Source organism: Patagioenas fasciata, chromosome 2 (assembly GCF_037038585.1).
Source record: "Patagioenas fasciata isolate bPatFas1 chromosome 2, bPatFas1.hap1, whole genome shotgun sequence".
NCBI classification, from domain to species: domain Eukaryota; kingdom Metazoa; phylum Chordata; class Aves; order Columbiformes; family Columbidae; genus Patagioenas; species Patagioenas fasciata.
This window is the reverse complement of record NC_092521.1, coordinates 92,493,849-92,521,454: the sequence shown is the minus strand read 5'-3', so window position 1 is coordinate 92,521,454 and position 27,606 is coordinate 92,493,849. Positions and strand designations below refer to the sequence as shown.

At 38.5% G+C, this 27,606-nt stretch overlaps 1 protein-coding gene across 1 annotated transcript; it reads left to right on the top strand.

Annotated features, from left to right (window-relative positions):
- Window positions 1–200: 200 nt before the first annotated feature.
- Window positions 201–18,499, top strand: BLOC1S5 (biogenesis of lysosomal organelles complex 1 subunit 5). Its single transcript, XM_065832459.2, has 5 exons — window positions 201–345; window positions 1,568–1,650; window positions 3,825–3,954; window positions 7,414–7,472; window positions 16,409–18,499. The coding sequence occupies exons 1-5, from the start codon at window positions 228–230 to the stop codon at window positions 16,586–16,588; spliced, it is 570 nt and encodes a 189-aa protein (XP_065688531.1). The 5' UTR covers window positions 201–227; the 3' UTR covers window positions 16,589–18,499.
- The last annotated feature ends 9,107 nt before the right edge of the window (window positions 18,500–27,606 follow it).

Here is a 27,606-nt window from a genome sequence, read left to right as displayed (position 1 = left end):
GTTGTTTCCGCGGCCGTGTGAAAATCCTCCTCCCCAGCGCAGCTCGGCGGGCGCCGCCGGGCCCGTCCCGTCCCGCCACCGTTACCGCAGCAACGGCCGCCGCTGCCGAGGCGGCGGGCGCGCCGCGATGACCTCACACCGAGGCGGCGGGGCGAGGCGAGGCGGAAGTTCGGCGGGCGGGGAAGGGCCCGGGCTGCCCACGGGGTGCCGCCGGGGCGCCGGGCGCTATGAGCGAGGGTGGCCCCGCGTCCCCCGGCCGGAGCGGGGCGGCCCCGCCGCCGCCCCCCAGCGACAGGAAGCGGGAGACGCTGGCGGCCGGATCCCCGATTCAGCCCATCATAAAGGGTGAGGAGTGGGACCGGCCTGGTTCGGTAGCGGGTCCCTGCGGTGGCCGAGCCCAAGGTGCACGGGCGGGATGGGCGTTGAGGGGCTGCCGGGCCCGGGGGGAAGCGTGTCCCCTGAGCGGGGCGGGGTGTCCCGGGAGATGACGGGCCCCTCAGCCGCTCCCCGGCCCTCCGCGGCGCCCCGAAGTGTGACGTGAGGCTCCTAGGAAGCTCAACGGGCTTTATTTTAAGCTATTTATTAGTTTGACACTCGGGTGGCTGCGTGGCTTTGTTTTGGGAAGCTGAGTCCTCGCCACTGGGAAACTCTTGTGCCTTGTTCACCCAAGCACCCGTGTTTCGCCCTAGTTAACCTGTACACAGAAACGTTCGAACTTGGAAGTGGTTTAGCCTGTGCTTTGTTTGTGTAACCATGTTATTTCCCCAATTTGAAGTCGTTGTTCACGACTTTGTTTTTGGAATGGGGTGAGATTCAGGTTGCTGATGAAATGTTCATCGGTGCAGCAGACAGGGAGAGCCACACGACGGGAATAGGCAGCTGGTGGCAGGACAAAAAGTTGGAGTGTTCTTCAGATGGTACTGCCAGTTCAGCATCAGTTTAAAGTGCTTCTTTGAATTACAGTGTATATTTCTTTAAATGCTGTGCTATCAGATTGCTTTTAAATTGAGTAGGCTTTTTTTATTGTGTGATAGCCAAGGCTATTTCTCATATATATTTATGTTGTTAATACTCTTCTTCAAGAGTAAGTTTCAAATCTTTGACCCTGGAATACAAAAAAAAAATGCTAGCAGGCTTCCTTGGTAGCGAGCTTTCTTCTTGTCTTTCGCTGGAGAAAACTCCCATATCCTAAACTGTGAATCTCTGTTGAGCTGTAGCCTTTAGTTCTGCTCTGCATACAATTTTTAGCACCGTTAACAGTCAGATATGGAAGCTGTACTAAAGAGGACTGAAACAGAGGGTGCTGAGAAACAGAGGAGAGTGTTTCACACAAAGGTGTCTATGGCACCTAAAACTTTGTTTCATTGCATTTTATCTAAACCGGTAGTTTGCTGATTAGGTAGAGTAGCCTACAAATGTTATTGTGGTGCTCTTCTGATTTTGCATGTATTTGGTGAGCAGTAGTGCCTATTGCATTGCAAGTATGTCATGCTACCTGGTGTTGTTTGGCTTAGTATGTAATGTGAGAGAAGGAAAACTAAAAATCTGACTTTCATTAATCTTCTAGATGTTGGGGAAATCTATTCAAGACTACTGGATCACAGACCAGTAATTCAGGGAGAAGTACGTTACTTTGTTAAAGAATTTGAAGTAAGTATTTGTATATTACTGGGTGCTGTAATCTTCAGAATCTGAGACCTTAAACAGTGTTAGCATCTTTTTACAGATTATAATATGCATGTAATTTTCTTCAGAAACACTTGATGTGCATTTCTTGCCAAAAATAACACACCTGTAGTATATATCTACAACTTTAGTAAACAAGGCAGTAATTTAAGTCTTTTTATTTAAAAGTTCTGAAGGGGTCACAAATATTTTTCCTGTGAAAGTCTGGCAAGAGTATTGATGTAGGAGAGTGATGTAATTCTAATGTCTTAGAGAAATCTAGTTGGTTTAAGGAAAATATTGTTGGCTGATACAGGTTCACATTTGACTAAGAAACTGCTTTCTGCTTCAGATGGCACAGCTGGGATTTGATTTTGCTTTATATTTTGTTCTGTGAAAGAAATTAATAGTTCTAGAAGAGAAGAGCAACAATTTATGCAAAATAAGAAAATCATTAAAAAATGAATGAATGTTCTCTGATTGGCTGCAAATAAGGCTGAAGTACCGAAGATGGAAAAGCGTTTATATCCAAATTTGCTTGGGAAGTGTAATATGGTTTCCACAAGATGGCAGCAAAAGTTTAGAGAAGTAGAATCTTGTGTCAACAAAAGGCTATTTCAGAGTAGATTTTCATTCTTACAGAAAGCGGAATTTAAAATCTTAATGTTAGTCCTGAAAATACAGTTATGCCTCAAACTTGTAGTGTGCAGGGCTGTTCTTTATGAAAAATGACATTAAAATGTCTTCCCCCCACCCCGTAGCTAATATTTCAAGCACGTCTCATTTGTCTCTGTACAAAAGAAGTATGTGAACTAGACTTTTCTATGTAAGTTATAGGATAGAGTAAATAATTTCACATGGTTTTTCATAGAAAGGAAAATTTTAAACTCAGTCACAAAATTATAACTCATGTATTTATAATTATAATTCATATATTTGTCATTGCACCCAAAGTCTTGTTGTATTTCTTAGACAAATTTCATATATTAGATCTTTTAAAAAAATTTTTTTTTTGCAAAACCAGAGGATTATTTACATTTTTGCAACTTAAAATTTCTTAAAAAAATACACACATTTCTGACTTTGAGACATCAGATATTTTTTCGTTGTAGTAGGATGTAAGCTCCTTCTTTCAGTGATCAACATCTATGAAGAATGTAGATTTGCATTTGGGAAGCTGGGAACCTCTTTACTTAAGCAGCTTTACTTGTCTGTGCCTTGTGCCTCTGTGGAGTTTTAAAATGGGTTTGGTGATCCAGTTGCCCACTTCATGTGCTGAAGCATTTTTTTAATCATCTAGAATTGTGTTATGATTAGCATTATGAATGCTTGTGTGTAATTGTACTCATAACTCTGAAGAAGGGGAAGGGGGCAGGCAGCAGCCTGCAGCAGATTACAGAATCTTTTTCATTATCTAAAGGAAAGTACAGGTGAAATTTGGAGTGGAAGTAGTGCCATGGCTTCAGATTTTTTTTTTTTGTAAACAATAAAGCAAAGCTTGTTCTTCATGTAATTAATCATGATCAGCAATGAGCCAGAAGATGGGCTGCCTCTTTAGTCAGCTGTGTTATGTTGACTTCATTGCATTACTTCAGTAAAAACAATTTTACTTGCATTGTTTTAACTTCATACCATGCTATATCTGGAAGGTCAGACATCAAGCAAGCAAAATCACTGCTGTATTATTTCTCTGTGACAGCCGAGTCACAAAATGCAATACTTTCAAGCTCTGTTTCTCTCTGTTGTTTTTGATATCCTGTAGATCAGGGCTGTCAAACTCATTTTCACCAGGCACCACATCAGCCTCGCCGTTGCCTTCAAAGGTTGTCTGATGTGGCCCCCAGTGAAAATGAGTTTGGCATCACTGCTCTAGATTATCTATACAAACCTGCACATTTTCCACACAATGTTTTCATTAGTAAATACTAACTTTTCTCACAAAGGCTAGAAGTGTCATTCAAAGTATTACTGTATTTTATTGTGAAGAATTAGTTTTTCACAAAACTAATTTTGTCAATTGTGCTAAATAGAGTAACACTTTAATAGAAAACGATTTAGTCTTTGAGTTAAAGATATTTGTTTATCAACTGGAAAACTATCTTATTTTGGAAAGTAGAATTCCTTCTTAGCCACTAATTTTCCTTCATTTCTTCTGGCAGGAAAAACGTGGCCTCCGAGAACTACGAGTACTTGAAAATCTAAAGAACACAATCTTTGAAACAAATGAACATGTTCTTCCCAAGTGTGAGCAGGCCATGCCTGGCAATTTGAATGAAATATTCAAGAGATGTAAGCACATTGCTTCTTACTCTGGCTGTGTAGCTTTAGCTGCCAAATGTATGTAGTTGAAACATGCCAGTGTGGGGGTTTTGTTTTATTTTATGTATAACATGTTGAATAAGCATTTAATCTCATATAACTTGTTTATATGGCATCTTGCAGAATTACAAATGGTAGATAATGCTATGCACATAAAACGATGGCAGGAAAATATTTGAAACTTAAAGTTTAGCTATGCAATTAGTACATATGTTATATTGCCTTCTGAATGGAGTACTACTTGTCTTTCTAATGGTCAGCTGTGCAATAGATCATTAGTAGTAAAGTCACAGAACGATCAAGGTGGGAAGAGACCTCTGGAGGTCATTTTATCCAACATCACTGTGCAGGCAATGGCAGATAGACTAGTTCACCAGGACTATGTTTGGTTGAGTTTTGAATATCTCTACTGATGGAGACTCCACAACCTCTCTAGGCAACCTATGCCAGTGTTTGACCACTCTCACTGGAAAAAAAGTGTTTTCTTGTGTTCAGATAGATTCTCATGTGTTTTAGTTTGTACCCACTGCCTCTTGTCCTGTCAGTGAGCACTGTAGTAAAGATTCTGGGTCTCTCATCTTTATTCCCTTCAATCAGATATTTATTCACATTGATGAGATCCTGCCTGGGCCTTTTTTTCTCCAGGCTGAACAGTCTGAGTCTCTTCTCATATGAGACATACTCTACTCCCTTAGTCATCCATGTGGTGGACTTACTCCACTAAGTCCATCTCTTCCATTTACTGGGGAGCCCAGAAGTGAACACACTACCACAGGTGCAGCTTCACCAGCACTGAGCAGAGAGGAGGAATCACCTTCCTTGACCTGTTGGCAATGCTTTTCCTAATGCAGCCCAGGATGCTTTTGGCCACTTTGTTTTGCTGCAAGACTGTGTTATTGGTCACCAGTGTGTGTTTCTGCCTGGAATTATTTCTCCCCAGATGCAGGACTTGTCATTTCCATGTGTTGAACTTCGAAAGATTCCTCTCAGCCCAATTCTCCAGTTGCTCAAGGTCCCTCTGAATGGCAGCACAACCATATCATCTGTCAGTCACTCCTCCTGGTTTTGTATCATCTGCAAACTTGCTAAGGATGCACTCTGCTCCAGCATCTGGGTCACTGATGAAGATGTTAAACAGTATCGGCTACAGTGCTGACATCTGGGGTAAACCACTGGTGACTTGCTTCCAACTTGACTTGGTGCTGCTGATCGCAGGCTCTAGGCTGGGCTGCTCAGCCAATTTTCAGTCCACCTCACTGTCCACTTACCTAATGCATACTTTGTTAGCTGGTTTATGAGGGTGTTAGAGGAGACACTGTCAAAGGCCTTACTGAAACTGAGGTAAACAACATTGTCTGGTTTCCCCTCATCTGTCAGGCTAGTCACTGCATTGTAGAAGACCCGTTGGGTCAGTTAAGGATGTTTTCCCATCCATAAATTCATGCAGACTACTGCTGATGACTTCATCCCCTTCATGTGTTTTGAAATGTTTCCAGGAGAATTTTTTCCATCACCTTTCCCAGGATTGAGGTGGGCTGCTTGGCCAGTAGTTCCCTAGATTTTCCTTTTTGGCCTTCTTAAAGGTCAGAGTCCAGTCTTCAAGAACCTTTCCCAGTTGCGGTGATTATTCAGAGAGAGGGAGAGAGAGAGTGGCCTTACAGTGACATCAGGGAGCTCTCTCAGCACTCATGGATGCAACCTGTGAGGCCCCGTGGACTCAGATATTTCCAGCTGGTTTAAGTGTTCCCTAAGCTCGTCTTCCTCCACCAAGGGTAAGTTGTATTTGCTCCAAATTTTCCTCTTGTCTCAGGGGCCTGGGGTTCTTGAAGCCTGGTCTTTATGGTGAGGTCTAAGGCAAAGGTGGCCTTTTCCATGTTCTTTGTCACCAGCTCCCCTGCCCCTTTCAGCAGAGGACCTGTATTTTCCCTAGTTTTCCTTTTGCTGTTTACATACTTGTAGACTCCTTTCATGTTGCCTTTCGCATCCTTTTCCAGATCCAGCTCCAGATCAGCCTTGACTTTTCTAACCTTGTCTCTGCATGATCAAACAGCAACTCTATATTCCTCCTGGCTCACCTGCCCATGCTTCCACCTCTTGTACACTTCCTTTTTTAAGTCTCCATTCAGTTAGAAACTCCTTACTCATCCATGCAGACCTCCTGCTCCCTCTGCTGATTACCTACTGGTTGGAATGGACCTTTCTTGAGCTTGGAGGAGGTGATCCTTGAAAAGGCTGCTATGTCCCTTCTGTTGGCAAAGATACTTTTACCCTGTTTAATCAGGTGGATCCCATCTCTTCCAAGCAACTGTTGATGCTCAGAATGGGTTTCGTGGTTGTAGAAACTGATCCCTGCTGCCAACACCAACTGTGCAACTAGCTTTTAACCCCAAAGATCCATGGAGTCCCCCTCACCAGAAAGGCTCAGGAGAACATTACCTGAACCCCCCTGTGCCTTTGACCGCTGCACCCAGATCCCTGTAGTGATTCCTGATATTTCACAGGTCACCCTGAGTGCCGCTGGTGTCTACATGGAAGAACACCAGTCCAAGCCTCAGTAGCCTCTCTGCAACGTCCTGGCAAGCCTCTCTAGATGACAGACAAATCACATGAACAGATGGGGAGCCTCCATCCTTTGCTGTAGGGAGTCTGCTATAACTGTCACTTGCAACTGTCTTCTAATGGTCCTGAGTGGCTCAGAGTCAGCCAGCAGAGATCTTCCAGTTCATGGTGCTCCCAGCTCCTCATCAGCTACGAGGGCTGCCTCCTGGTGTGAGAAGTCACCAGCTTTAAGACGATGTACAGTATTTCTCAATACTAGGATGCATTAGTGGGAGAAATGTCTGCTTTGGGAAAATTAGTTTATTTAATTCTGCGTTAAGTGTTAAATAAGTTAGGAACTGTATCCCTATGCAGGTTTTTTTCCTGTTTCCATTGACAAATTTTCCTAGGCTTAGTCTCACAAGAGAAGAGACTGGCACCATCATAAAGATGTTCTCCATGTATATCGTTTATACTAAATCACTTCTTACATTTGATAGGGAAAAATAAGAAAAAAACCTCAACTAAATATAGAGCCTGGTCATCTGTTTCTACTTAGTGATTTGAGGGTTTTTTCCTGTCTTCTGAGGTGCTGAGTAGTACACTCTAGCTCATCAGCAACACTAAGGAGTATGGGCACAAGAGGACATAGCTGCCTTTCTTTTTTTGGCTTCTAGAATGCACGAGAGTTGAACTTGGTGTTATGCCCCCATGCAGTTATCAGTGTAAAGCATTTCCAGAAAGTACTGACAAATCTTTTTTGTGCAGAGTTAAGTGACACAGTGGAATATAGTCTTTGACTTGCAACTGCCTCATGTCTTTTAAATCCCTTTCAGGCAAGTTTCTTTGATTTAGAACAACAGACTGATGTACTGCAATTTGTTATTTCAGTGCAAGCTGCCAACGAAATGATGCATAGACTCCAAGAGAAGGAGCATGAAGAGAGGAAGGTAAAGGGTGGATGACTAGATTCTTATAATAGGATCTAACTAGGAGTCTTGTGATTCCACAGCAAGTCTATCTGCCTTCAGTACACCAAAACTTAAAAGTATATTTTATATACTTGCACTAAAACTTCTTTTGGGGTGATTCTGCACTTATAAAATGCATACTGCAGCACCATATATGTACTCAACTGCAAAGTTAAGGGATTGCTAGCTCTTCCTATAATCTCCTGGTGTATGGAAACTATTTTTTTTATTTCCTTTGCTTTATTTTCACTCCAAGCTCAGACTATAATATTTGTCACATAAAGGGAAAGCTTCAGTATAAAAAAATTATTTTCTGTGGAACTAAAAGCACCTACTAACCTACCAGAATGGAAATGTAAACCTTTCCTAGTTAGCTAAGAACATTGACCATGTTATATATATTGCTTGCTGAAAAGGAAGTGTGTTTTTCACTTGTGGATGGGTTATTTAATGAAGGACTATATTATAGGAACATGTGAATCATTGGAATCTTTTCATTTGGCTACACTTTGCTCATTTGAAATACATGTGTTCTGAATCTAAAATTTGGAAAATTATATAAGAAATTAGTTTTATGTTTTCCCATTACTCCTTCATTATTGTGTTATCTTTTGACTTGCAAAATGTTATTTATAATCATTTAGTTCAGAAAAACCAAAGGCATTTCTGTGGCCATCACACGAAACAGGCTGCACATTGATTTATGTAAGCCGATAGTCATGTTTTTCTTTCCTTTTAGTAATCAATGAAGATGGGCAGTCCAGTTGCCATTGAATACTGGTACTGTGCAAATAGCACGCTGCTGAACCCTGACTAAGTTTGCTTTTGTCTAACACTAGCATAGATATTGGTAGTGAAGTTAAGTAGGAAATTCTTATAGTTCTGCCACTGTTTGAAATAAAACTTTAATAAAAAAATTGTAACTTATAAAATAAACACTCAATAAGAATTGTAACTATTCTTTTTTTTGAAATATTAGTTGTGTATTTCCACTCTGGGTTTTTTTTAATATGCAGTGGAGGAATACTAACAGCTATTCAGGATTTGTAGCATTTCTTTAAGCTTGTATAGTAAAACTTCTTGGCTTGAAACTTTCCAAATGTGAGTCGGAACAGGTAGGTAACTTTTTTTGAATTATAGATAAGAATTGTCATGATAGTGGAGCCACTTGGGGATAAATACTTTTTCCTTTCTCTAATCATGTGCTATGAAAAAATTACAGGGTTTTGGTAAGATCTAGTGTCAAGTGATTAGTGTGATCAGGCCTCAGTGAAATGAATTCAATCTCTGCTGAATAGAATGAGGTTTAAGATAATTTGCTTTACTAATTCTTTCTTACTTTGCAGTTCCTTTCAGCTGCTAGTAGCAGCCAAGTAACAAAAGGGAAATGATGTTGTCCCTACAATATTCTCACCTAGGGTGTAAAGTAATTTGAGATTACAGGAGTGTCAGTATAAGAAGTATTCTTGGAATCCCCTGTCTCATTGAGTAGTCTGCCCATCCAGATCAGTAATATTTACTTAGTAGTTGAAGCTGTGGATTACTTTAAGCTTGTGGGAGAAACTAGAGAAGACTTAAAGAAATATTGTAAATATGGTTTTGTGTACTATTTTTTTTTTTCTTACTTTAAATATTTTGATGTAGAAGGATACAGGCTTATACTGGAAGCTACCTAACACTTGCCATATGGTCCTACCTCTGAATTGCTTGTGGCATGAACTAGTGTGGTAGCATTTCTCAAAGCCTGTGTCTGCCTCAAGTAGTGGGCTTTTTGGTTTGGGTTTTGATGTGTTTGGTTTTTCTTTGTGTTTTTTAATTTCAGGAAAAATACCCCAAGTAATACTAAGAACAAAGTTTACTGAAAAATTCTGTTTTTACAGATGTTAAGTTCTTGCATAACCAACGACAATAAAACAGGGATAGAAATAAATGCAACCAACTCATGTGAGTCTGTCCTATATACAAGGCGGCTTTACTTTCTTGTAAGTTCAAGCAGAATGTGCTATTGAGTGAAAAAATAGTTTCATAAGTAGATTAGATTTTTTCCAAATAACTAATGTCTGAACTTAGATGTTGATATAAAAGGAATATGAAAGATGTCACTGCCAAAATATGTACATTTGCTAACACACCAAAGGGAATCCCCAGGACAGGAATTAATAAGGCAATAGCTATGTTTGTAATTTAGACAAGCTTTGATTTATATTTAAACCAAATTATGAAACTTTAACTCAAAACTAATTTCAGCTTTTTATATGAAGATTAAAGCTGAAAATGTAATAATGTCTAAATAACTTAGAAAACAACTACTCATAAATGTAATAGGCATTGTTATGAACACAGTTCAGTTAGAATTTCCCAAACTCTTGTATTTATGTAGTTATACTAAAAGACAGTGATGCCAAGTATTCAGGTTGTGTGTGAAAAGTGAAGTTTAGCAGCTTGCTATGGCTTGTGTTTGGTTGGGTGGCTGCAGGAACTTGTAGCAGAACAACTGAAATGCTGTTTGGAGAAGCGGAATTGCTGGAAGAATGGGTAACCAGCAATCAAAGACAGGCAAAAGCTCTATGAGTGAGGTCCAGAGCTGGAAACTTTATCGGAGGATAGAACTGGAGTTCCAAGAGTGTTTGGGGGCGAGGAGATGATTCTCTAATTAAACAAACAAATTATCCAGATTTTGTCAAATTAACAGTCATGGAGAAATATAATTTATACTACCTTGTAGATCTTTTCAGGTGGGGTAAATTTGTTTTGTTTTGTTTTCTGTGCAGTAGATGATAGTAAATGCCAGTCAGTAACACAGTAAAAGCCTAAAGCGTAATGTACTGTTGCTGATAGTTAAACCATTTTTGGTTCAAATAGAAATCTACAGCGTGGCAAGAAGTGTTGGATTGTTTAATGCTTAAAACGTTATAATTTATAGGTAATTATTGAGACTCTCTTTTTATTTCCTTTGTACTGATACCATGAATTGCCTCAGGCTTCCTCTTGGTTCAGGTACATCTGCCTACACACTTTAGTTCATTCAGCAACTTTCCTACATTACAAAGGTTTTACCTAAGAATAAAATGTGTTGTTCTGAAGCCTGGATGTGGTATCGTAATACTGACTTCTGTTTTGTTATCTTGCATTGGTATAGTTATACAATTAAATACCAAAATAACTTTTTAGACACTTCTTGAGTGTCTGAGGAGACCAGTGAGAAACTTACATGTTTTCTGAGGTGCCTGTGTTTGGTTTATTAGGCATATTTCTAAATTATAATTAAGGCTGTTTGAAGAGACTTCTGTCTGTTTGGCTGGGGTTTTACTTACGAGTTTAGACTATAGTTATTTTACAGATTTGTTTGCTTGTTTTAGCAGTCATTTGAAATAACAAAAGTTAGGAATTAAAATTAGGCTATCCTCTGAAAAGTTGTTCTATGAAAGTATACTGATTTTCATGCTTGCATGTGCTGTTCTTAGTGATATTTTGTTAGTCAACAAGTTTCAGTTTCTCCAGTTGGCAGCCGTGAAAACAGAAGATTGAACAACAGCAACAACAAAAAAACCCACACACACACAAAAAACAAGCCAAAACAAAACAAAAAAACCACAAAACAAAACCCACCTGTTTCTGTTTTTTTAATCATTACCCTGTTTCCCAGAAAATAAGACAGGGTCTTATATTAATTTTTGCTCCAAAAGATGCTTTAGGGCTTATTTTCAGGGGGTGTCTTATTTTTCCATGAACAACAGTCAGTGTTTATTCTTGAACAAAAAAATCAACATTTATTCAAATGTAGTCATGTCATCACATTCTGGAACATCATCGTAACTCTCCAAACGTTGAATTCCGTCATGAATTTCTTGTGACTCTTATTTCCTTTAGAACCATTGGCACCAATTTCTTATGTCTAGCAATAGCACTTTCCTTAAATGAGCGCCTCTTATCCTTGTAGCCTGCTTGTAGCGCATTGGCAACTGTCAGTTGTCTGTTTGGTGTCATCTTTTCTTGGTGAAGTATCTGTCTGTCCTGCTGCCTTCTATTGCCAATTAATTTTACTTTTTAAACATACAGCTGCCTGGACACTAAATGGATTTTTTTAATGAACTGTAACTAGGGCTTATTTTTGGAGTAGGGCTTATATTTCGAGCCTCATCAAAAATCCTGAAAAATTATGCTAGGGCATATTTTTGGGGTAGGTCTTATTTTCGGGGAAACAGGGTACCAGCAATGCAAAATTTGTAAATAGTTTTCCTCAATTTCTGAGTTGTATAAATCTTTATTTCATTTTAAGTTTTTTGCTGACTCTGCATGGGCCAGAATTTATTTCAATTTATATTTTACATAGTTGGGTTGCTCTTGCAAAGTTACAAGTTTAAAAATAATGAAAATTAACACTGAATTACTGTTCGTCCAAATGTGGTGGGTTTTTGTTGTTTGTTTGTTTTTAAAGGAAAAAAATGAATTGCGTTCTCATGCAAATGTACCTTCACTTTCAAACATGCAGGAATGCATGTTTTTCGTGACAATAAATAAGTATTCATTTTAACAGATCAGAAGTTAGTTATTACTACTGCAAGTGGACTTTGGAAAAAGCATTCACTGAGGTGATACAGATCTCTAGAAATTGATTGTTCTTCTTAATGTTGTCACACTTGTGTCAGCAAGGTGTAGGAGACACCTACAGCCTTAATTTTTTGTTTCAGTTTTCAGTTCATATTTAGCAAGAGAAGGTATATATTTCAAAGATTGCTCCTCCTAAATTATGCTCGCGTGCTTTTTTCTACTCAGCATGAGGTTAAGTGTGCAGTGGATTAATGCTTTATAACTAGGGATCCTGATGCTTAAGATAGCAGCACCAATTTGTATTAGTATTTAAACTGATTGAGGTTATTTCTTTGGTTTTAAGTAGTCAGACCTTGATGAGCAAGAAATTTGATATGATATTTGAAAGCTTCCTAAAGAACAAATCATTGAAAAATAACCTGAAGTTCTGTTATCTTAAAATGAAGATGTTATTTTCCTCACTTTTATGAAATCACCCTGGAAATTAATTTACCAGGCACACTATCAAATTCTATGTGTATTGTTTTCTGGAAAACAAATTTTTGCAAATCTATAAATTTGGAAATTATGAATTCATAGTATAAATTACACTCAGTATTGTCTCTACAGATCACTAATATACGTAATTATGCTGACTTTTGAAAACTGGTTTTTGAGAGCAACTTTTGATTAACCAACACAAATCTATGCCAAGATGTCTATACATCTTGAAAAACTTTGCATTTTAAAGATTTTTCATTACTGTCAATGGCATATTTAACAAGAGAGATTGTTTATCTACCTGCGTTTTCTAGCTCTGCTACAGCTGCAACTACAGTTAGGGCACAATATTTTTTGCATAGTGTCTTGATTTTGTTAGTTTTTCCTCCTGTGTGTTATGGTCAATTGGATAAAGCAGTGAAGTTAATAGCACTGGAGGTGAAGAGGGTGTGGTAGGAGTAGAGAGCATCGTGGTCAGAAAGCATAATAGAGGGCAAACCTGAAGGGTACTTGCAGAGCTGCATTTTCAAAGTCATCTTTCTGTCCTGAGAAACTGAATCTTTTTGTGGCTGGAGCGCTAGATGCCAGTGTCCTGAGTGGGAGCTTGGGTCCTCGAGAGACTGTTAGTGATGTTCTGCTAAGCAAAAGGCTGTACCACGGTAGCACCTGTTACAAATCACCGGAGAAGACTTGGATGGGGGAAACCTTTTGGCACTTTTGCTCCAGGGATGGTATCTGTTGTAGCTTGCGTCTTGCAGTTGGATGCGGGTGTAGGAAGAACCTGTCTTTGGTCAGGATTTCTCTCTCATATTGTTCTGTGATGCCTAATGAGACTGAAGTGCCCATTGAAGTTTATCCCACAGCTATAGCATTCACAGGTCTCTCCCTCACGGATTCTTTAACTTCTAATAAGAAGCAAGTTTACACTGCAACACATGCTTTGGTGGAATGGTCTGTATCCTAAGGCACGCATCCATTAAGAATGACACTTCATTATTTTTGCTGTTCATGCAGCTATTCAGCTGGTAGGAACAGGAATATTGGTTTCAAGATGATCTCTTGCACACACGAACAGAGCCACTCATCAGCCGTCAGTGTCAATGATCTGGAGGTGCTGCTGGGAACAGCTGGGTTTGAATTTGTTTACTAGGAAGGAGGGAGCTGCAGTGCCCTAGGTTTGCACTGAGCTTCTACGGTGGGGTTTTCCAAATCGTTACCAGGATGGGGGAGTGAAAACAGTATTCAAATCCTTGGTGTCTTGTACTTGGTTTTCTTGTCATTCTTACTTGTTTGCTCTAGCATATCTTAATTTTTTTATTCTAATTTCTAAAGTGTTTATTAATATCTGCAACTTTTTACTTTTGTTCAAGGTGTAAATTGGAATTATTTGGAGTTACTTTATTTCCAGTAAATCTTACTCTATAAAATTAGTTACTGTTTCAGTGGAATGCTGCTCGCCTTTTTCTATTTAAAGAATAAGTACTTAGAGCAATTGTTTCTCACTACTCAACTGTTTACGTGTTTATTTGGGCATAGATTAGGCAATATACGTAGCCTAGCTGTTAATATCCCTTTAATTCACAACGTTCCTTCTCCTGTGCCAGATCAAGCTAAAGACTGAGCAGGGGAAGGCAAGAGGTCTTTTGGGAGAAGAAGGGAGTTAGACTGCAGACTTTAGATAAACTAAACTTTGCTATCTCGTTTTCTATAAATGTCTTAGGTTTTTTTACCAGGTAAATAATTTAAATCCTGGGGTAGAAATGGTGCAGTGGAAAATGAAAATAGGAAGCAGTAACATGAGTTTCATGTTCCTTTCAAACTGTTCATATTGTGAGGGGCATGAGTTAGTCCAGCTGAAGTGTGGTTTGGGTAGCTGCTGTGTCATCCTGTCAAAAATGTGTGATGCACCAACAGCTTCAAAACCTGTTGAATATCAGGTAGTGTACTGGTCAAACTATTAGTGTACACTGGTGTATTTTTTTAGTAGCTGATGTTGCATCTGTTGCAAACAATGTAAATTGGCATAATGTTGTTACAATGCACAGAAAATGCTGCGTGGCCAAAATAGTGTCTTTAACCCACCATATGTGATCTTGCAGAGCAGCACGGACAGAGTGTTGAAGAATACATAAATGGGTTTCCATTGCCTTGAGTTGACAAAAATACCAGATGTCTATTAAAGGTGTATGATAATATTTGTTCCTACACAGAAATACTGTACATAGAAAATAGTCATTGCTGATGTTTTAAAAAGGAGGGAGGGGGGGGCACGGAATTAATCCCCTCTTCTGCTGGAAGATGGTACAAATATAAGAACAATTGACTAGATTTATTGTGACTTCAGCATCTATAATAGGAAGAGGCCAGACTGTTGATACTGTGTGCAGGGAATCCACAGAAGTACATCTCATTTTGACATGTATATTCAATGTGTGTATGATCTCTCTTTCTAGATAGCTAGATTTCTTTTTTCAAGATCAGAGAGTGAAGGAAATCATACTTACTAGAAGTCAAGCAGTATGAAAATATGAGGGGAAAAATAACGTATTTATAAAGGAAGACAATCACAGTGAGAGCTGGCTGGCTAAAGCAGAAACACTAACTGCTGGTTTCAAAACATAGACTATCTATGTTGTTATATTCTATTTCATTCTTTCCTTTTTGTATTAGAGGCTTTTCATCAAGACTAGTATCTGATGGCTACACTGAATCTAAGCATTGTGGTAAAATAGAAATGAGGTTTGTTTCTAGTTTTAAAAATGTGTTCAAGAATGTAGAAAACAATTGATTTCAACAAACAAGACATTCAAAGGGAAAGTAGTGAACGTCAATAAAAGAGGAACAATGTGTTGAAGGATTGACTGACATGTAAGTTATAGGAGTTTTATTGACTATCATAATTTGGTTTGAAACATGGAAGCATTCTGTTTGCATGTACTCGACATGAAATCTCACGTGTTGTCTTGAGTGTTGAAATGGATCCTTTAGTCTCCAGTAATGCATGTGTATCTAAATACTAGACATACATAACTCTCAAAATTTTTTTTCTAGCACTCACAAATACGAAATATAGTGGGCCTGGTGTTTTCCTTGTAACTCGGACTCGGTAGTGCTTCCAGTGCATTTTTGTCATATGTAACACAGGTCTGCCCATACTCCTTGTACTAGATGCAGATTGTCGGTTCTTTAAGACTACTTAACCAAAAATTAGCTGTATTTTATTTAAGTTATTTTTCTTTTGGTTACTTTCAGTACAGTGGACTCTGAGTCTCTTTGTGACAGTAGGTGACTTCTTTCTGTGTGAACACAAGAAAGGAAGGAAAAAAATTTTGAAAGAAAAAAAATTTTAAAAAGCAGTGTCCATTTGCTGATTGTTTTTCCCTCCCCCTCCCATAACTAAGGGGCTAAAAACACTGAATACTAAGTTCCTGAAATCAGAAGTTCATTTTGAAAGAAATTTTTTGTGTTATAATATGGATTTGTATCAGCTGCTTACAATGCTTTGAACTTTGTCAGTAATCAGAGGAGCAAATAATACAAGAAATGATTTTTAGAAACTAACAGAAGTGAACTGAGGTAGTAACTTTTATGTGGTTTTTTAATTTATTTATTTATCACCAGGCTGTAGCATAGAAAAATCATTGTTACTGGTGCTATCATGTTAATAGTATCATAGACATTTTATCATTTGTTTTAGATGGAGTCTACTTCATACTTTTCTTTTTAATTTCACCTTTTCATATGTTTTCTTGCTTGTTTCACTTTCCTCTACCGAACTTAGAAGTCCAGTTTCTCTGGTACCATAACCATTGTATAGCTCTCATTATAACCCTCTGGTTTTGTATGGAAATGATTCTTAAAACTTTTCATTCTCATCCTTGCAGCGTGAGGCGGACGAGCTGATGGCTCGTGAAGAGAAGCGCGCAGCCCACTGGGAGGAATTCATGAAAGAACAACAAAACAAACGAGCGGAGGTGGATGAAGAGCACAGAAAAGCTATGGAGCGCCTCAAAGAGCAGTATTCTGAAATGGAGAAGGAACTGGCCAAATACATTTCTTTTTAAGACCTTTCTTTTTTTAATAATGCTGGGTTTGTGCCAATACTCTGTTGCTTCTGACTTGAATTGAGATTCTTTTGGAAAGCTGAAACAAAGAAGGAAAAAGGAGAATTTCCTCTACAGGTTTAGTATGGGAAGAAAAGTTTTGCATACTTTCAACTCAAGTGCCTCCCTATGTTTGTTACGTTCAGGGCAAGTGGAATGCCAGTATTTCTTCATTTGTTGAAAGGTGGGACTGGAAATTACCTTGTGTGACTACATCAGCTCAGGGAGTTGCAAACTGGAATTCTCTTCCATCTGAAGAGGAGTGTATCGTGTCATTTGGGAAAACGGAGACTAATGTAACGTTAGCTATCCCAGTGTACAGCCACAGCCCTTTCCCAAAAAGTTGGTGTAAAGTTTCCAGCCACTTGGAAAACTGCAACTCCCATTCATAGATTTAAGGAAAACCAACTTGCTTTATGGAATATTTTACTTTGGAGCTCCAGCAATGAAAGATCTCTACAGACTTTTAAATCCAGTTCTAATTCCAGCTTCTGGGTTGAGAGTTGGAGTTGAGATCTAAATGGTTTTTGCTAACATAAAAATGGCTAAATGAGCTTGGACAACAGCTTCAGTTTATTTTCTCGCCCTGTAAATGTCTTGGAGCTCTCTTTTTAAGCTTTACTGTTCTAAGCAAAGCCAAAACAAGCTCAAAAGTAATCATGAGAAGCATATCAGGCTTTGTATTAGCTTTGTAGCTAGTACAGTATTTACCTTAAATATTTGACATGCTGTTGGTTTACTTAGGATAAGCTTGTCAGAACTTCATAGGGCAGTTAAGGGAAGATTTTTGTTTCTTTGTCAGCATAACAAGTGAGCAGATTAGTGGTAAAATGCCTGTAGTACTGATCTGTTTTCTTACTAAGTGTTACTCTTAATGGGGTATGTGAAGCTCCTGTATTGCCTTCCTTTATTTACAACTTGCAGTTAACACCAACGTAACTGAAGAAGTTAACTTAATCAGCTCATTAACCAAGGAAAATGAGACATAGTACCTTAATGAAATTTGCTGCAAGCTAACCGGTACTACAGGAAATACCTTTCCATAATTTAACCGGTGTCCAATATAGAATGGAAACAGGTAAAAATAAACAGAATTTACGCTTTACCTGTCTTGCAACAGTAATATGCCAACAGTGGCTGCTTGTCTGAGTCTATGGCTTGGTGTCCAGGCTCCGTTCCTGGCAGCATGTTGATAGTGTGATTAAAGTTAGTAGACGAGATGGAATAAGCATTTGAGATTTCTTTCAATAACACTGAATTCTTGCCAAGCTGCTCTGCCCACTACTGTAGGCCAAACAGCTTCATCAATCATCATGCTGTATCTGGATTGAAAAGAGGATTTGCCGACACTGGGGCACGCTGGAATGCTGTTAATTCTCTGCTGTGGATGGAAAAAATGTAGATGTCTCAAAAATATCCCACACATGAAAAATAGGAAAGCCTCTTGTAGAACAACCCCTGTTTGAATAGAAGGTGACCTCTGTAATATTTTTCAGCTTATGTACCCATGATGAATGTGGTAACTAAGCTCAGACTTTAATTTAAAAAGAAAAAGTTAGTTCTTGCCTGTCTTTAGAATTGGGTCTGGAGTAGTTTTGATTGTTTTGAGCACAGCGTGAAAATGGCTTCTATCTTACCAGATTATTTGACATATATGCGCTCAAAGCCCAAATATCTTTATAACAAAATGCATTTAACTGCATACTGAATTATTTTTTACTTTTGCACTGATAACTTTTATTAAGATATCTAATTAACTGTGCACTGGAGCTGTAAATTTTAGTATTTCATCAGTTTGAGGGCTCTTAAGCAATGATGCAAGTGTTGTAAGTTGGATATTCACTGGAAAATAAAGCTGTATTTCCAAAATCGTCTGGGGTGTGTGCTCCTGATTCTTGGAAAAGCTGCTAAATATTAACGCTGAAAATATGTTTCCTTTTAGAATCATACAGGTATTTTTGTGCTGAAGAGCCTTTGAAAACTCTTTTCTGCATAGTCTGTGTCTGCTTGTTGGCCTACTCTTACTCATCGTGGGGACTGCCTGAAAACCATCCATTGCTAAATCATTTTATTCAGTGACTTTCACTTTTTTCATATGATGCGCTGTAGGTTTTGAGGTACTTGGAAGTCCTTAATTGTGTTTGAAGCAACTTGCCAACTTTGCAAGAAAACCTATTCTGTCCAAATGCCTAAGGAAAAACAAACAAACAAACAAAACCAAACACTAATAGTTTAAAAGTTGGGTTTATGTCATTGGTGCATGTAAGGAGTGTTTTACTTTATACTTGCAATATTTACAGGACTGAATTTCATTGTTTTAAAAACCTTGAGATGTATTTAATCCCTGTTAAACTCAATGGAAGTTTGCACTGGATTCCAACAGGAGCTGGAAAGGGTCTTCAACACTTAAGTGAACTTCTGGTGTGGCAAGTGAGTTTTGCAAATCTTTCTTTGTACCAGACTATGCATAGAACTTTTTGCGTAACTATTAGTGCTGTTTATTGTACTGGAAATGGATTTGGATGTCACGTAATCACTGGAATAGTTTCTTAGTCTTTCTATTCTAATGAATACATAGCAAGAAACTGGTATCTTCTTTGGAACTGCTATATAAAATCTTCTGCTGAATTTAGAAGTAATAACAAACTGAGGAACTAAAAAAATACGTAATGTTTTGGTTTGGTTTTTAACTGCCTTGTTTTAACAATGAACATATATGCTGTTCTCCTTGGAATCTTTTATATCTAATGCCTATCAGATTTTTTTAATCTTAGCAGAGAGAAAGCTGATGCATTTGCTCTTCCTCTTTTTCTTTCTCTCTCAATGCTAGGTAATACTTTTTATAGAAAAATGCCTTAATTACAGCTGGAACATTTCATCTTCTGATATTTTAATTTATGGCTTGTTAAGTCTTTCCTCAAAAACTGCGGATTTTTTTTCAGTAGTCAAATACCAAGTATGTGGCATAATCAAGCAATAAATTGAATAATGTGTAGCTCACTCCTGAGCTGAAAACCTTCCCATCTCAAGGCCGTGAATAATGAGATTTACAAATATTCGCCGGTAGGTGTCAGTGGAAGTCTGAGAAGGAAAGTTAGAAATTCTGCCTGTCTGCTTTTACGTGAGCTACAGAATGTAAATGCTTATGTTCAGTTGTAATACAGTATTTTGTACATTTTGTGGATGAAACCACATGCTTTTAAATAAAAAAATGACACTAATCAGCAGCATTTTGCCCCATTAGTTCTCAAAAAAGCTTACAACCATTCACTCTTAGAATTATTTATGGAAGGTCTGCTGAGCTGAGCAATGTCATTCACAATATTTATGTGTTCTAGTTAAGATTTATTATAATCTGAAGTTATACTCGATGGCAGAGATTAAAACCTTCAAGAGCTGCATTGTACTGCTGTTCAGTTTAGTGGATCAGGTTTTCTGAAGGTCTGAGGCAAAAGTTTGTGCTTGTTAATACAGATTGTACCATAATAAAAAAAAAAGTGAACAAAATTATCATACCATGCACTTTTAAATAGGCCTGTTATTTTAATTGTTTATAGTTAAATGAACTTCTCAAAGTATTAAAGAAGCAGAATACTCAGTGCTGCTGGTCTGCCGTTTACTCTGTATGTGAAGATACAGCAGAGTCTGCAGGAAGATGGGAGTGCAGCTGCTGCAGTAGGATTTTAATGAATAACACAACTTCCTAAATAGTTTAGTCATAAGATTATTCAGAAATTCCAAATAACATAGACACTTAAGTGTTTTTGACTTCTCCCTTCTCTTTTGAATCTCTTTTTGGACAATTAATGGAGTTTTATAAGGGTTGAAAGAAATGTTTTAGAAATTTGTCTCTCCCCATACGTATCTTCCAGTTCTGAAGAGTGTCTAGTGTTGTGTTTGCGGTTTTCTATATCATAATGAGTGAAGTAGGAACAAATTTATCCAAGACAGTGGTGAGCATTAGAAAGAAGACAGGCTTGCAGAAGTCCTGCTAGGGCTTAAAGCTGTAGCTTTGGAAATCCAGGGCTCAGATTTGTGCTTCCTAACTAGGAATCTAGTAGAGCCATCCACCTAGGTTTCAAATTGCCACTTTTAATGCTTTATCTGGACCAAATTAGAACCTGGCTGGTTCAGATTTTCTTCGCTGTCTATAATATGATTCTAAATAAAAAAGCTGACCCTTTCAGTATGAACTTTCAAGACAATTGCACCAAAGGAGGGATAATACTGTATTTTAAAACTCTGGTTTAAAATAATATCTTACATTATCTCAGTCTTCTCTGCTAATGACTCACTGGGTGGATACAAGAAGACCTACAACTGAGTATCATTGTGTTTTTTAACAGACGTTGCATTTAACTCGGTGTAATGGAATTTAGTGAGAACCAAAGCACTATTTATGGCTTTCACTTGTTACTCATTACTAACATTTTGTGATGCATATAATCTATAAATTTATCCAGCATTTAATGACATATGGTCCCTATATTCTGTAATCTAGAGAAAAATAACCTTTGTTCTTGCCACAGCAAACACTGCAGGACCTGGAGAAGAAGTTTTAGTTGTTTTTGAGTTAATTGTAAAACGTATTTGCAAAGCTCGTAGGGGGGTACCTTGCCAGTGCTCTCCCAAGCCATGATAAGCAAAAATGCCACTTGCTGTAATGTGTTCTAGAATATGCAAGAGCACTTTTCAGTAGCTTTAGCTTCGGGAAATTTAGTTTCAGATTGTTTGAGGTCATAGGAAATCCTTTATGAGTGGACCCAAGTTTGTCCTTTCCAGATGTTTTTAGCCCTCATTAAATAAATTCCTGTTCCTGAAAATCCCCTCTCCAGATGGTTCTAAATCTGTTCCAATATTTACTATGTCACCTAGAAAGTTTCTAAACTGAATTACATAAAGAGGAAATACTGTGCATCCATCCAATGTATAGATTTGAAAGATAACTGAGCATAATTGAGAACATATTTACTAAGCAATGTTAAAAAGTGTAAAGTAAAAGTACAGTAGTACACCTAGGTAGCAGCTGGGTTTCAAACAACTAATTAGCATTTGGAATCCTAAGGAGCAATTACACTTTAAACTATCGAAGTCTAAATCATTCAAATTTTTTTTCAGAATAAGCAGCCCACAATATATCACAAGAGTGGAAAACAGGAAGCACTCACAGGTAGCAGGACTTAGATATTTGTGTCCTGAGCAAGTTTAGAGGTGCTCATTGTATTAGGTAAATGTATTGGATTCATTGCCTAGGACACCTCCAGTGCAGAACACAAATGCTGCACAGATACCTAGTGTAGAACAGGACCTTCCTCTCATTTTGTGTAAGGCTGTTTGCGTATCTGTGTATCCAGAATTTGGTACAAGGACCAGCTGCCATTTCTGGTTGTAAACCCCAGTCTGGATCCTGCACACCACCATTCCCTCCTGGGGTGACCAGGATGGAATTTTCTTGCGGCTGTGATTTGCAGGAGGTCCAGCCAATGCAATCTACTTCAAAACGTCTGTGAGCAGATAGAATTTTATGTAATGAGGCTTGTTTAATTATGGGCTTTTTTGTTTCCTAGCCATGTGTTGAAGTAGGGAGGATGTGGATGGTGCAGCCCACCATGTCAGGTCGCTGTAGGATGGTGGTTGGCATTTGTCACTGAGGTGTCAGTCACCATCGCCACAGGATCACAAAATGCAAAATCTTTCTTGAGTTTGTATGGTTTTAGAGGACACAAGATCTAGAGAAGTATGTCCTGCTCAAACTGGAGCATGAAAAGTCGTAACAGAGTTTCTGTATGCTGCCCTTTTGTTCTTTGCAGTCCCCCCCTAAGAAATAGTAGTTCCCTCTTTACTCTTTTTTCCGGGTAAATTTTACTTTTTATCCAAACTTAAATTGAAATTCAAAAACTGAGTTTAATTTTTGCCATTATCTTCATTCAAAATAGAGTGAGGGGCTCCAACCGAGCCTCTGGTGTTAAAGGGTTTTGGTGCTGATTATATTTTGCTTGTCGGCACAGAACTGGACTAAGACCACATACCTCCTCAAAGAGGTTATCCAGCAGCTATTGTATTAGTGCTACTGTAGGTCATTGCCTCAGCGTGCTCCCTTTGAAATGGCTGCTGCAAAGAGAAACTTTAGCTGAAAACTATTTCCAAATAATTTTCACACGGTAAGGAATTATTCTTCATACATGATGTGATTTCAACGTGCGTCTTCTCAGTGCTTTCAAGTTCCCAGGCTAGTTTGTCCCACAGGATCCAATAAAAAGGTGTAATTTCTCCCTAGGGTCTTTTCTGGTCATGTTTGATATCACTTAACATAATGAGCTTCTTACTCCCACATCATAAAGGGTTTTGTTTTAGCTTTTTTTTCTTCTTCTTCCACAAAAAGAGTTGCTTACATCCCTTCTAAAGAATGCTTTTAGTTATGTGAAACGTGGACATGTTGTCTGGGCCAACCTCTTATCTACACCAGATTCAAAAAGTCTGGTTCAGTACAGTGGCTTAGACTGCATGTTTTTGTTGTGTTTTGTTTCTTTTAAAAATATATGTGTATGTGTCTCGTTAAAAAACATTGCTGCCCCCGTCTAGGAACAATACAACACTCACATCATTTCCTGAAAGAATAGAGTTGGAAGGCAATTATCTTCTCGCCAAACAGGCTAAAACAACAGTTCCTGATATTCTTCTCAAATATTTCAACTTCCCAGGAATCCGGAAAAAATAATTCCATGAGACGGTGTTATGAATGAAGGTATGACATTTCAGTTTCCTTCACTTCGAATCAGACATCCAGAGGTAATAAATTATCGGGCACTTGGCACTGCTGGGAGGGGGGTCTGGCTGTGGCAAATTGTTTTTCTTCAGAGCAGGAACAACAAAGTGCTTTTACATCCTCCTTTGTCGGGTGACGGGCTCAACTTCTTTCTTAATGGGCTTTAGCAGCAATCACTTGGATTACACATAGAAGAAACAGGAACCTGACAGCAAGTACCTTGAACAAAATTTGTTTAGGGATAGGAAATTATAATAAAGATTTTTTTTTTTTTCACCTCTGTGAAACAAAGTCAGTAATATGGTCTGAACACTGCACTGTAACAGGAAAATAAATGGGGGAGGAAGGGGAAGAGCACTGGAAAAGCATCCTTAGCACTTTCTCTTGTGCTCTCAAAGAAAGCAATTATTACCAGCCTTGTTCTGGTCCCATTTCAGTCACTCGGGAAGGGCCAGCTACATCTGCTGCCCATATTAATTTTGTGCGTTTTTCGTTTAGTATATATGAAAGAAGAATAAATATATTGAAGAGGACTCAAATACTGCTTTCACGGGTTCTCTGTCAAACATCATTTTCAGCTTACCCATTAATTCAAGTTTGAATATTTCTTAGCTGGGACTGTAAGTTTGCATCATACGACAGACGTTATATAGGCATATAGAAAAGTGAAATGCTGCTCCTGGGAAAAGAGTCGATGCTCTTGATCTTTGAGGAGCTCACTTTCGGTATTAAATAAGCAGATGGAAAATAATTCTGAAGAAGTGTATCTTTGGATCCGAAGTGAAGCATTTTAGCAAGGTACTATTAAAAAAAACTTCAAAATATTAGCAAGAAGACCACAAAACAATGTACATTAGAATAAAATACTATTTAGCCAGAAGCTCTTAATGGCACATGCTCTTATTCCTGCTTCTGGATGAAGTTTGAAGAAAGTGGTCATGAATGGGAAATATATAAATTATATTTAATTGATTTAGAAAAGTAATCATTCTGATTTAATGAGAAGATATGCATATCATATAGCTTTTCTGAGAGATGTTTTTCTTTTGCTATTCCCCTCTGAGAACTTGACCGAGTAGTCCTACCAGCCTCCTATGTCAACACTTGGCACATGCCAGCAGAGGTTGCCAAGTCTATCTCTGTACTTAACATCTTGAAGTGGATTCATCATTTACAAGGGATCATTTGGCCAGAGAGACCCAAACTCAGCAAAGGGGTTTCCATGTATCCACCGTGCATTCTGTTTGTTCCAGGGAAAGAGTAGGATGAAATCTTGCTCCTGTAGCAAACTTCAGCAAAAATTCCATCAATTTCACTGCAGCTAGAACTTAGCTAGCATCTTTGGAACTGGGCATGCCTCTTCAAGGATGAACACAAGCAGTCCCTTTTTTTAATAGTGACATTGAACCATAGTAAATAAATCATAGAATGGTTTGGGTTGGAAGGGACTTTGAAGATCCTTTAGTTCCAAATCCCCGGCTAGGGGTCAGGACACCTTCCACTAGACAAGGCTGCTCAAAGTCCCATCCTGCTTGACCTTGAACAATTCCAGGGATGGGGCATCCACAACTTCTCTGGGCAGCCTGTTCCAGTGCCTCACCACCCTCCTGATGAAGAAGAATGTGATTAAGGTAATCATTATTCTCATACAACTTAACTTTCATGCCCATACTATTTAGATTTTTTTCAAATTGAATCTGTTGCTGCTGGTTTGTAATTTACCTACTTTGTTTCCGTTTTATGAAATAAATGAAAATTATGATGCTGCTTGCTGTATCAGGCTTTAATAATCCATCACAACTTAATGCTAGCTTTTTCTAAGCTTTCAACGTTGATAGGCAGCCAAACACCTTTAGCATATTTCATGGCTCATAACATTCCTTGTGAACATCAGACTGTACTGGGACTACCCATGAAGTGTGGATAGTAAGAATACCCACGTGTCACAATATACTTACTGGTTTTTTGGTAATAGAGTGACTTTATATTAGAAAAAAAAAAAAAAAAAGTTTAAATTTTCGTTGCCATTAAATAGAACATATAGAACTTTTCCTACCTGCCAGCCCTGGATGCATCAATAGGACTACATAAAGGTGAAATTCTTGTTTTCATTTTGCTTTCTGTACTCTCACAGTAAAGAGGTGATATGCCCATAGGTTCCATGGTTCTTTTGGTGGAACCTAACAAGCTTTACCCCTCCATCCTCTCCAAATGGTCTCAGAGATGTTTCTGACTGATGATGGGATCCAAGCCTTCTGTAGGACTCGGTGCTCTGCTTTTCACAGGTACTGTTGCTTCAGCTTGATTTTGTCTCATTAAGTTGGCAATGATGTAATCTCAAGAGTAAAATGTAGTAAACTATCTCCATTACTAAAACACCTTCGGTGGCCATTAAGCTGGTAACAGATGTTTAACTGAACAGTCAGATAATTTACAATGTGGAACATGATTTCAGTTACTACCTTTCACCATTAAAATTATGTTGTTTACCTACATAATACTCTGTTTGTGACTCCATGCAATTAGGTGTGCATGAAGGATTATTAGCTAAAGCCTGGTATGAGAATCACAGCCTCACTCCATTACATATCTGTGAAGAAGAGGAAGAAACAAAAAGGACCCAGAGAGTCACATAAGCAAGCTAAGAGTCATTATTACATCTTGATATTCTATAATAACGATGTTTTGCTAAGCCCTTTGATAAAAACAAACAAACAAAAAAACCACTTGGGGGTAACCAGCTAAAGATTACATTAGAAGACTCCCATGTCAGCTTGCTTGAAAACAAAGTATATTGTAGGATATATGGTCCAGAAAACCTAGGCAATATTTTCTTCTTTTTTTTTTAAAGACAACATGGAATTGATTATCTGTTGTTTTAATGTCTGTAAAAAAACAGGATTTTCACCTTTTCTTACACTGCAAATAGCTGAGTAATGTAGGCCAAAATTTATTTTCTATAAAAGTGAAATGGAAAGAAAAGATCTCAAATCATACTTCTTTCCAACAGGTAACTGTACTGTGGATCCATGGGTATTTGGGTTTTTGGGGGGTGTTTTCGTCATTTTTTTTCTTGAATATCTTATTGGAGTAGTTGTGTTTTCTGATAAGTGTAATATGTTGCTCCTGGGATCTGTATATCTTCTGTGTAAGTAAGGAAAAGGATAAAACTAAACCTGTAGGGACAGCGGTACTACAGAGATAAGACATTTGCAGTTAGATTGTTTTCCTGTGGTACTTGCTAGTAAATGCTATAAACAGAGAAGCGATGAAAGCTGATACATATCCAGGAAAAAAAATATATATATATTTTGCCTACCAAATGGATGTTTATTTAATTTTTAGATCAGTGGTCGAGCCGGCATTCAAAATAATAATTTAAAAAATTGAAGTAAAAATTTACTTTCTCGGGATTGTTGTGTTGTCAACCGGTGGCCGGATACTAGGGTGGACTTTCCCCAATTAGCAGGTTGCGTGCCCCATCTGGTTGGCCAACTTCACTGTTTATGCGTCCTACACGTTACCGCAGTCGAGACTCAAAACAGTAAACACCTCGGAACACCAAAAGTGCCAGAAGCCACCCTATTTTTGTTGTTATTTTCTTTAATTATACCTGGGAGGATTGGAGAGTTCTGGCACTTTTATTTTTCCCTCACATTTTTATGACTTGGTTTTTTGCATTTCATAAACCCGTGGCCATGGGTACAACAGCTGCCTTTGCACTCGCAGGGGACGAGTTCCTCTAGGACAGGTATGCTCCCAGCAATGATCAGCCCCCTCTTCTACCACACAGCCTGTCAGAGGCACAACCCAGAAAGGAGGACACCATGTGAAGGGCCTCCTTGCGTGATGTAGGACTTGCCCTTGGGAGTTGTTTTCCCAAGGGGCACATTCACTTGTGTGATTTTCCTCGCCTCATTTCTCTCCTGTGCTTGGCTTCCTGATGAACAATGATGCCCTCTGAGCTCTGACATTCCTCTTTTACCCAACTGATCCCTGACTGAGCTTTTCCTCAACAAGCCTAAATCTGGGTGTGCACCGTTCCAATTTTTTTTCCTTTTTTTTTAGATTTCTTTAACATGAAAAGGTCAGTTCGTATTACTTTACGGTAGAAAGTCTAAGACCTTATGATGGAAAACGGTGGATACAAGTTGTTTTCATAGAGTTTAAGTAAGGTTAAGCAGAGTTCCCCCAAGGTACTGGTGCTGGCACT